This window comes from Bombus impatiens, unplaced genomic scaffold, assembly GCF_000188095.3.
Source record: "Bombus impatiens unplaced genomic scaffold, BIMP_2.2 scf_0653, whole genome shotgun sequence".
NCBI lineage: Eukaryota > Metazoa > Arthropoda > Insecta > Hymenoptera > Apidae > Bombus > Bombus impatiens.
The window spans coordinates 377,668-390,019 of NT_177072.1; the positions used below are offsets into that span (position 1 = coordinate 377,668).

General features: G+C 33.6%; 1 protein-coding gene across 1 annotated transcript in view; it reads right to left on the bottom strand.

Annotated features, from left to right (window-relative positions):
- Nucleotides 1-287: 287 nt before the first annotated feature.
- The window catches only part of LOC100747777 (protein tipE), a 34,402-nt gene continuing 22,337 nt past the window's right edge, over nucleotides 288-12,352 (bottom strand). Inside the window, exon 6 of the mRNA XM_012389718.3 lies at nucleotides 288-1,299. Coding sequence (XP_012245141.1) covers nucleotides 1,236-1,299 — 64 coding nt within the window. The 3' untranslated portion in view covers nucleotides 288-1,235. The remainder of the gene's footprint in view (nucleotides 1,300-12,352) is intronic.

Consider the following 12,352-nt stretch of genomic DNA (forward strand, 5'->3'; position numbering starts at 1 on the left):
TACGTGAATTGCATACACGAAGAAAAAATCGCCTGACTGCGATTATAGGGCGTCGATACCGTACAGAGTGTTCCCGAAGAAGCTCAACGACAAATAATTCCTGTACTCGACACGATATATATATTATATATAATGATCTCCAAAATCGATCCATTTCGCAATTCTCTTTGATATTGTGCTACGAATCGCGTTTCCCCAAGCACAATCATTGAGAATTTATACAATTTCTACGTTTGTACAACGTTCCTCGAGCATCGCTATGAGCAAATTCGGAAACTTGTTAAATCGTCAGGAAGAGGGATTATACAGTTTAGATATGGAATAGTTTCCAAGTCGATGGTTCATTTGCATCGATCTTCCCTCAATGGCGATCGAGTAGTGCCGGGAATTTATCCTGGAAGTTCTTCTATAATGTTTCGGAAGTACCCTTTACGATACGACGAGTCCCCAGAGATGCTCGGAATATCGGCAACGAATCCGAATGTAATGTTTCCTCGCTGGATCCTCGCCAAGCAGCCGATCGTTCGACCTCGGTGCCGGGCTAAAAACGCGAGCCACCAACGGATTAATCGATCAGCAAGAACCGAGAGGTCACGTTCTTTGCATGCGTTTCTCGTGATGCCGGGCGGTTGTCGAGTAGAAAAAAGTCTGTCACAAAATATTGTTATATCTCTATTGGATAATAATTAGCGCGTACACAATGTGGGACAGTATCATGCGATAGCGTTGTGGCATATTATTAAAACACTCTCTTTCTATTTTTCCTTTGTCTTTCATCTTGAACGACACTCTGGATCAAACCCTATATCAATTGAATTCTTTTTTTTCCGTTTCTTCGCTTTGAGGAGAGAACGCCGACGAATATCCTATTTTTATTTTCTTTCTTTTATTTTTTTATTTTGTATTTAATTGGACGCAATTGAACGCCCGTTCCTTTCGAAAACTCTTACGTTGAGCATCGTACACCACTGGTTCAATCCGTGGAAATACCTGAAGATACGGTCGCCATTGCGGTCTTTTTTCTCTATTACATATTTCATAAAATTTTCGTTCTTCATCTTTGATAGTCGGTGAGAGAATATTGGCTATATTTGCGGTCGGTAACTTGAACAAGCTACGTAGAAGAAAAAATTCTTTTTCTTTCGCTTTTTCTCTCGTTTCTTCTAGGTCCCATTCTTGGGTTCCCGCTTAGTGCGGTTTCCAGGAGATGTTGTTCAGACCTTGAAAGTGTCGCTTCAGACTGCTGCCGTCGGCCCAGGGGGAGTTGAGATACTCGTCGTCATCGTCTTGCTCAAGTTTCTGAAACAGGTATATCAGCGTTGGTTAACGTTGTAAATGCATACAGTGCAGACTGTAAGAAAATCAAGCGTCAGATGATAATTTAGTAGAGTTGGGACAGTCACAGTTGATACGTAAATTTACCATTTTTCCACTTGGCAGTCTCGAATGATGAAAATTGGTTCTTAATCTTTTTTTGAAACAAGAAAAAGCTATTCTGAAGATAAGGCGCTTGAATTTTCAGTATTGGCAAAAATTTATAAGTATCGCACCTTCACTTGTGCACACATCTACGTACATCTACTCACATCTATACACAAAGTGGAAAAGATTATAATAATTGATACCAAATTTCCATTATTTGCGTTTGAACTCTGAATGACCCAACTATAGCGGATAGCGAATTAATGATAGTAAATTGATTACCTTGTCCTGTTTAAGAAAGAAAAAGTTAATGGAAGATCTATGGTGATTAATTTTCTCACCTCAGGTACATAATTTTCGTACTCTCCCTTTTAGATTCGCACATTCACCCATCCTTCGCAGACACACACATGTACACATTTTAACGAAGATGGAGCGTCATTCTTAAAACGAAGGATTTGTGTGTAAAGTTGGGATTTTTAAATTTTCTTTTTTAAGTTATGATTTAGATTAACGAACAAAATTTTCCATAACGTAGATTTTATTTAGTTTTTATTTTTTATTGGTATTTGCGTACTACGAAATAATAAGTACATATTTTAAAAAGAAATCTTTTAAAATCCCTTAAAAATCGTACTTCTGACGCTATTGTAATTTTAATGCTTCGCTCACATGCTACGAAATAATTTTATCATCGATTTCATTGATATCCCAAGAGGCTCTTGAAGATCTTTAATGCCACCAAGAAGCTCGTCAACGACAACGATCGAAAGATAATCCAAGTTTGCCGATGGTCTTAAACAGTTAAGCAAATGAATGGTCTCATAATCTAACCTTAAAGACCAGAGACCGGACCAAGGAAACTTTGCATGGTTCATAAGATATAGCATAAAATTCATTTTCGAAGTAATATCGTTTTTCCTCGATCTTACTTCAAAATTTAATATCCTTTCCTGTCCTAGTTTCTAAAATTTACTAAGAAAGGAAATGAATAAGGTACAGAATTCACTAGATAGTAATTCGCAAATATTACAAAACTAACTGTTGGAAACAGTAAACGTTGTTTAAATTCGCAATAAGGTGCCTATTTAATTTTTTAATAATGTAGATATAATATAACGAATAATGCATCAACATTTAAATTTTATCCTTCCAAGATAATTCAGAGTTCTTATTATTTGTATATAATTCAGTTAAATATGTAAAAAACCATAATGTATTTAAAACAACGTATCTTATAAAATTTTTAAATTTCTTTTTATTTAAATTCTAAAAATACTTGATATTTCGAACAACTTCTATGTAATTTATCTGAATATGTAAAGTAACATATTTAAAATAATATAATTATCTTACAAAATTCTAAAATTCCCTTTTCTTTGCTACGTCTATCTAATGGAACTAAATAACTAAAATAATAAAATTTTAAAATCCATTTCTTCTTCGAAAGCTCTAGATATCTAATACTATTTTCATTAATTACTAAAAACTCTTGTTATAGAACTATATCTCTTCATTTAAAATGTGAATTAACGTTCTATCTTGAAATTAATGAAGGAACGATAAACGCTCAATTTGTCCCAACATTCTCACGATAAATTCCACCGATCGTTTGCGCGAAATGAAAGCGAATAAAAACTAGTGTGCCGAGGAGAAATAAAAGGAAAAAAGCGATCGCGCGAACGTAGAACGATTAATCGTTTCGAACGAGAAGACGACAGCAAATCCCTTAATGTTTATCGGGCGCATGCTCTACTTGCTGCTCGAAACCAGTCCAACGCAAAGTGCTGCCGTATTATTGATCAAAATGTGTACACGCTGTTCGACGTTGAAAATCTTCGAAATTGTACGCGGTTATCGATTATTACTTCGTGAAACAGCATGCGATTTCCTGCAGTAATGTTACACCGAATTCGATACGTCAATCGAACGGAAATCAGAGGCTGTTAACGAATCGGCCAATTGGAGGTACTGTTATGAGAATAAAAATAAAGCTTCGAAATGGGATAATAGTGTAAATGCAAGATCGTGTGTAGGCAAGATGCCAGAATCGGGGCTATATATTCAAACATTCAACCCGGACAGCCCTATCGATCGAGTCACGCTAACGAGTGATTTCATTTAGTATTAAATTCATGTTAAAATGTGTATTTTATTGATCATGGACATTGAGAATGTACATAGCTTAGAACGTTAGTGGAGAATGAAAGATAATAGCGTGATGTTCGATTCTTCTGATAGGTCGTTCCACGTTTCAATTATGGAATTCTCTTTGCTTTTAGAAGTTATTGCTGAATTATCTCAAAACACTCAAATTTTATTATAATATTTTTCGCAATTTTATATTATTGTAAATTGATTTTCTAAAGGAGATCCATCCTTCTAAAATAATGTGAGGTAGCGGAAACAGTGCTGAGAAATCGCACAAAATAAAATTAAATATCTTGTAAATGGCTTTTTGGAAATATAAGTATATCTGACTTAATTGTATGTTGTGATTTTTATTTCTTGTATTCCGAGATTAAAACGGTAGGATAAAAGTTTTCTATCTATTGTCTTGCGAGAAACTCAACCCGGTCGAAATGGCGACGAAACGAAACAGCATGAAATATTCACCTTCATAGTTTAAAGGTTAACCGAACAGTAATATCGTATTCCACTCGTAACGTTCATGTTTCATCTGATATCTTAGGGTCGAGAAACGAAAGAAAATTAGAGATCGTAAATTGTGAAATTTCAAAATCCTAATTAAGATCTTTAGTGGATATTAATAGAAGAATGTTACTATTCGTCTGGTTTCCAGGAGTAGGTGACCACGAATAGGTAGACGAGTAGTCAAGTAAAACAAAGTCGCAAGGTTCAGAGTTGACCTGACAGAGAAGGGGTAAGAGCAGGTTGAAAGTGGAAACGGGGTGAGTTGTTGGAGTTAGGCTAGAAGCTGGGATGGAGGTGGTTAGGTCAGAATCGATGCCTGCGTCCTTGCCTGGCCTCACTCACGCTACTCACGCATCCCATATAGAGGTTGATTTACGTATAGGAAAAACGTATGTACACGGTACACATTTCATTGTAGATTTAAAACGAATTAATTGTTTGTGATTTGTCCAGGAAATTAGGTTGAAAAAGATGTTTGTACCATTTGGAATATTTAATATGTAACTTTCTAATTTTCATCCTTTGAATTTTTAATTCTTTTGAATGTAATATTTTATACTACTTTCATTTTACGATTACTGTAGGATGATACGCGAGAACTATAGGTATCGTTAAATGTAAATACATATATGTATGTATGTATGTGCATACATAAATATATAAATGTATATCTAGACAAGGAGTAAATCTATCAATCTTTTAATTACCAATGAGAACTATGTGAGATAACGTTCTGTACGATTATGTCTTATAAAAGTTTATCCATTTGGGCAAGAAAATAAAAGCTTTTATTCTTTCTGTTTCTTTAACAAAATGCAAGTATGTATTTCTTAATTTCACGAAACTGGAATTAGAGAGATCAATTGACCTAATTTAATTTCATAAACTGTATTCATCGTTATTTTTGTCTTAGTCTGGATGATGTTTTACATTTATGCTAATTAAATAAACACATGAATATACATTTAGATATACGAGCAAGTAGCATCGTTTATGGTACTTCATCATGTTTCTGGTTGTCGCAAACGTCGAACAAACTGATATTTGACTTCGTGTAATTTCATGTAGTATATGATTAAATTCGTGTTAAGTTCAGTAGTCTTAGTCTATCGTTAAGATATTAATATAAAAAATCAATTTATCAACCTATAATATACTTGCTATAATTTATCCACAATTATTTTTAACAAATTTAATGTCCTCACCACCTCCAAAGAATAAGTCTGCTGGGAATTAATTCTGGTACCACGACTGTAACTAATTACATGTTGCGCTTCGAATTCTGATACGCGCCCCCTAAGAGAAATTGATTACATTGCGGCAAGTAAACTAATCGTCGTGGGACACCGAAAAGCCGATGGGAATTTCCTATTAAAGCTATTCGAATCTTTGACGAGCAGATAGATCTGTTCATTGTACTTACATATCGGTTTCGTAAGTTCATAATCAGTATCGAGCCATTAAAAGCAATGTAAATATCATCGAAATTCCACTGTGAATTCAGGTAAGATATCGATCCAATATAGATAAAATATACATATCTTGGAAGATCAAAAGATAGGAAAGTATCCTCTCTTATAAAGCTGGTTAATATTTTTCATTTATTTTGGAAAGGTGACTGTAATACTGTAAGTTATTTTAAATTAATGAGAGAAGATTGTAAAAGAGCGCAAGTATTTTGTTGTCTATTTTCTTATTTATTTAACTCTTTTATCTCTAAATTATTAATAGCCATAAATATTTACTTGTAATTTTTAGCGCAATAAACAATGTTGATAATTTTCTGGTAAAATGAATAAGAACTTATTGAATACGAATATTTCGATGTTCAGGAACTTGTGAGGATTGATTGTATCTAAATACCAGAGGGATAAAACTTAACGATTTGAATTCAATCGTTCACACAGTTTACGCGACAAGTTATTTAACTGTGAGGCATCCTTAAGGAAGAAAGCTTTAGTAGCAGTTTTGGCAAGCCAACAACGCTATTATCTCTTCTCGCTTTGTTCGATGAGCTCCTTTCTTCACAATTCCATTTTTCTCAATAAAACAGGAGAGCTAACAATGAACCCGAAAGAGATTCTTTTTTCTCTTTTCTATCCATTAAAAGTTCAATCGCGACTGTAAACTCGATAAAATATTGCATTGTATTAGATCGTTTGATTTCCTTTCTATGTCTGAAAAATTCAATTTTCAAAAGGTCAATAAATATTATCAATAAATGATCCTTCTATTTTTTTTATTTGAAATTTATCGCATATCGTTGACTGTCAAAATTTTAATGCCTCTGGTGAAATTTATATTCTCTATTTCGAATAATAAATCGGATGATAAATTGGCGCGCTTCAGTTTTCTATAACATTTTTGGTTTAATTCCATCAATAGATAAATGCTCAAGTTCATTCATACATTGTGTAGTTATACGATAGATTCACATTGTGTACGATACGATAGAGAAATATGGAATATGATCTCTTCTAGAGATCACGCGAAAATACAGAGCTTGTCAAAAGAGTGGTTTGATTAAAAAAAAAATAATAGTTTTCAAAAATAGAATTATAAATCTGCATAAAATTTTATATTAATCCTCGTTTCTGACATAGAAGAATCCATCATTCTAAAAATATGTCAACTAAGAAATTTATTATGTGTAATATAATCTTATGTAATAAATAAAAACTAAATTTGTTGACATTCTTTCTTTTTTCAAAAGTATGAGCTACGAAACTATTGTGAATTTTTTTATGTAACACATATTTTGAAATGTCGTGTAGTAATCCATTGATTTCGCCGTAGACTACAAAGCGCTCACTCTCCTTTCAACTACACTCTATATGGAAACGGAACTCCGTGTGTCATTAACAGTATTTATAACATCACATTCTCTAGGCTCTCAAGCATTTCCAATTTTTATTACGATAGTTTCTTTACTATCGATATTTTCAAAATGTAATATTTTGCATTATTTCATTACATCCAATACATTGAATCGTGTATATTTTAAATTAATAACTTAGTAATGTACAAGAATTGAAAGATATAATTAATTATTATAGAAAATAATATCGAAATTTCACTTCTGTAAATATTCGATAAGTACTTTATGTATATTCCGGCCTCTCAATTTTTTAACTACTCCTCCCTTTCATAAGAATTTTATTTTTTATTAATTCTTTATCATCCTATCCTAAAGTTATTAGTTCAATATTTCAAAAAAATTAAAATCTACAAATTATTAACTTTTCTACTTTCACATATTTATATCGGAATAAAGAGTAGATAGACATTTTTTTTGAAATGTAGCTATCATGAGGGTAAGAACCTTTATTTAACTCAGATAAACGTTTAATTTACGCTAAAAAGAGGTTAGTTAAATTAATTGAAATCGACAGAGTTCCGTGATATCTTTATTACGAATTTCACAACTTCTCTCAATAATTGAACAGCGAAAAAGTAAATCATAATTTCCGACCTTCTCAGTGCTCTCGTATAATTCTTTCGACGAGTCAAAGCACCCTTCCATATATAGCATAGCTCGGGAAAAACTCCGGCGACTGGTAGTCTGGAAAATAAAGTTTCCTATTGCCCGTTCACTGGAACTTCTGCTATCTACGAGAACAGCATAATTTTATACTTTCATAATTTCGTTGGCAACACCGAAATCAAGCAAAGAATCGCCTAGTTTTCTGATCTCAACTCGAAAACTGCAATCGACAGCGAAGAAACTCGATAAAGATGAAAATTCCCAGGCGGAAATAGGAAGTATCGTAACTATTATGTAGGAAGAATAAATCTAACAAGGACTATTTTTTATAATTTAATTAAAGATCACCACATATTCTCGAAGCAATTTCATTGAAAATGTATTTCGATCTTGGTGGAATCGTAAGGGTGCGTCAATTTTTTTATCGTTACGAGAATAGAAATATGTTCGAAGAATAAAGGAATTGGAACAATAGTATCCAGAAAAGAAAAATAAGCATTTGACCGTGTTTTCACTTGTTTTTATTGTGTGAAGATGCTAAATTCTGTTTAATGCAACGTAACGAACGGAGAAAAAAAGTTATCGGAGAAAAGAGTTGTGTTTTATTCGGATATCGAAGGAATAAAAATCGTCCTACATAAGATAATACCTGTAATTCAATGATAATTGTGTCTACAAATAAATTACATAAAAACCAATTACTTATTTTATGCTAACGATAAAGGAGGAAAATTGTCTTTCACGATCGTACGATGGAGTTTTAATTTCAGACGCGCACAACGCACAGCGAAAGATAATATCTCACTTTTTGCAGTCAAAATTCAAATATCCCTGAAACAAATCTTTATTTACGTCGGATTTCTATACTTCCATTCGTAAAAATATAAATTTATATAAACATCCACAGATTATTTAGAAATAAATCCAAAATTTATTATCCGGCAAGCTTTTATATCTCTTTACTTCAAAGCATGTGTTTTTAAAATTACGATCAACACTAACAGAAAATCTAGATGAATCTTGTTCGACATAGAAATGAAGGATTTCTGCACGATAAGAGGATGCGATTCAAACTGGTGTACATATGTCAGATCTATCATCAGTTCATATTTATCTACTTAATTCTGTTCTACGTTCTATCTCGCGAATTGTTGATATTGCGACCGTTACAACTGTTATTTTGACGTTGGACCCACGTTTTTCATCTCTGTAACACTATCGCCGATGCAACTATAACGTATCTACAGTGATATGAACACTGATTGAAGTAACTGGAGCAAAAAAGTCGATCAATTGTCTAACTGAGCTTGATTTCTTGTAAAAGAATTTATTCCTTTTGTTCTATCGATAACTCATGTTTTTTAGGGATTTTTGGGAGATAGTGAAGAAAGTTGATGTTGATAAAGGAAAAGTTATACTACGGATTCAAGTGATAGGTTCTGATTCGTTTCTAACGTAAGTATGTGTGCCGAGCAGAACATTGCGGGGATTGATTTTGTTCTATTTGTGTGCATACGAGAGCGTATTTTAAACGGGAAAGAATATCGTGAAGGTTCACGCTTTTATAGAAAATAGTCTAATATTTATCGATATTCTATTAAATAATTTAATAGAAAATATTTCTAAAGTGAAACGCTTATAATTTCGTACGGAGAAATTGTAAAATAAATGTTTCATGTATTTCAGGCTTGTTTCTTCTTGAAGTTTATATGTTTCACAAATTGCGAAAATGAAGCGTTAGAAAGAGTCGAAAAATTAATAAAAATATTTGTGACGCAATGAAAATGATTCATCAAATTTTGTAATTGAACATGCAGGACAATTTCGTAGAAACACATTATATAATAAGCGAGTTCAAACAGGGAGGAACGTCGCAAGTTTCCACGTTAACGCTATTACCGTGCTTTCGTATTGCTAAAAGCAAAGACAGTTGAACGTTCGCTCCGGGTAATGAGGTTGCGTTAAATTCGCATTCTCTTCAGTTCATCGTCCCTCTTCTCAACAAAGACGATCATATTCCGGAAAGTCTTTTTTTCATTCTTGATCTACTTATAATAACTTTTCGTATAGATTAACTATGTCTTAATTATACTTTTACAAGAAAAGACGAACATTAAAAATGGATCTCTTTGAAGATAAAACGATATACGATAAAGATTTAAACCCTTAGATTCACTCCGCTATACCATGAAAAGCAAACTAATAAAAACCTGAAAATAGGGTGGCTTTATCTTTCGAACAATGTTATACAAATAAGAGAAACAATTTTAGAACATTTCAATCGCAGAATTATTAAGTAAGTAAGAAACTCCTATTCTCTTACGATAGAAAAGAACAAATACAAAATAATCACTCTCATGGGTAACTAGCTTCTTTCTTAAGAGGAAGTAAGTTTATAGAAACTGGTTTTATAAGAGTCACAGTTTTGGAGGGTGGGAAATCTCTTCAATACACTACTTCTAAAGTATTTTTGCTCCTGAATTTTTTATTCTGTGGACGAGCGTTAATAAAAGGTAATCGTAAGCGAGAATAATTATTTTGATCGATAAAGTCGTTCTTTTTTTACATTCTACACGTTCTTTTGTTATTTTCTCGTCTTTCTTTTTTGGAAGAAACGTTCTAATGTAATTTTATTCTATCGAATTCTTAACCTGAATTTCATTCACGTAAATCCTTTAAACCCTTTGTAGTTTATTGGCACCATTACAGCGACATTGATAATGCGAAGATTGTTTCTTTTATTCTTTTCGCCAATAAAGATAGAATACGGAAGAAGGCTACTGAATAAATGAATTCACAGACATTTATGGTTATTTTTCTTAAATATGTTGACAACACTATGACTCTTATTTACTTCGAAGGAATAATCTCTTACGGCTTTAGAATCAATTCAATCATTCATTTCAAATACTTCATAATTAATAAACTATTTTCCCAAGAACTGCTCAAAATTTTTAATTCTGTTTGCTGAACAGTACGCTTTATATATGAAATCTGAAAGAAGTCGAACGATACAAGAATGTCAAGTTCAGTTCGAAGTAGAATCGCAGATGGCTAATATATTCTTTGACATTTCACCCGACCACTGAAGATAGCAACGTAAACGGAATTTCCACGCATCAAAACAAACTTCATTCCCACCGAACGCTCTCTCTACCTCATGGCACGAATCCTGATAGTTCAGATTTCCCGCGACAAACATGCGACAACGTTAAAGATCTTCGTACAAAGGGTTAAACTGCGTTTAGGGTTAAGCCAGGCGAGCATCGTTCGGAAATCTCGAGGCCATAGATCCGATTCAACGATGGCTAATCGTATTCGATGCGCAGGCCGCAGCGTTTGCGCAGCCGAGTGATCGGATATCTTCGGTTTGTCGCGGGCCACCGGCGAAATTGACCGTGTAATCATCCGATATCGACGCTTTGTCGAGCTTGCTGACCGTGTGCCATGGATATTTATATACGTACGATCCGCGAGCACCGTTTATCTCGAGCGTATTTTATGCCTGTTCCCGCGCACAAAGGCCGCTCGATAACCGTTTTCCAACGACGATCACTCCGTTCTTCCCATTCGATGACCGTGCACTCTGGGCTAAGCTTTTTGTCCTCGCGAAGGAATCTCTCCGTAGTTTTACGCCGATCGGATCGATACTCCGCAGAATACGCGACGAAACGAGTTCTTCCATTTATGGATTCGCGAGAAAGTGCGAGTTAAAACGGAAAACCGAGGGTGTTCGAAGTTTTTAAGGGATGAAAAAGAGATTGACGCTGCTGTAGTATCGTGCAGTCTTTTGTGATGTTGATGGATATGTGTTCGTGTGTTCAGGAAAGGTTCTGATAGCGGTGTAATGTTTAAACTGTTACGAGAGAGTGTATTGAAATTCCAATGCAGATGTTGAAGGATTTTTCAGACGTGGTGAAGATAGAATGATGGTACATATAAGTATATGTACTTTTCTTTCTTTCTGAAGGTTTCAAAGGTGATGAAGATATTCGTAATATGTTGGAGAGAACCTGTCAGCAATATTATATTTTAAGAGTTTTGAGAAAGATGCAATGGAATTTCAACAAGGATGCCAAAATTTCGTTTGAGCATGATAAGGATCCAATGATGATCTATATATCTTCTTTTTTCTCCGAAGATTTCACAGTTATAATGTTTATCGAAAGAAAGCAAAAGTTAATTCTCTATATGTCATTTATGAATAATTATAACGATTTTATTGGTGATAAACTTTGTCAAAGAATTTTATCCTATAAAATCCTAAAACCTAACCCATTTTAGGGTCCTCATACAGATTAGTGCAAATAACAATCGATATAATTGCACTAACATTCTACTGTATTGAATTCTTCAAATCTTTTGTTATATTCTCATACGTGAATAAATACAAACGTCACTTAACAAAATCTGTTTTTAAATTTTTACCGAAGCATACGTAACGAAGAAAATACCCAAAGAATTTCGGCTTACATTCCTTTTTCGAGTTTTACACAGTTACGTATTACGTAATTACAATTCGAATATTGCTATTTGTCCCTCAACATCATCTACTTCTTTCGTAAAATGTTTATAAACGTCCATGATCACGTTCTGTCACAATATACAACTTCGTTGATATATTTTTTCTTCCTTTACTTTCAACGAGTAAATCGTGGGAAAATTGCTTTAACTCGATTACATAGTTAGAGTTAACGATTTCTTTAAACCCTACGCGGCTGAGTGTTGCTAGATTGACCAGAAGCCCTATGATCTAAGTAACGTGGTACTCTAACTACCAAGGCGCTTAAA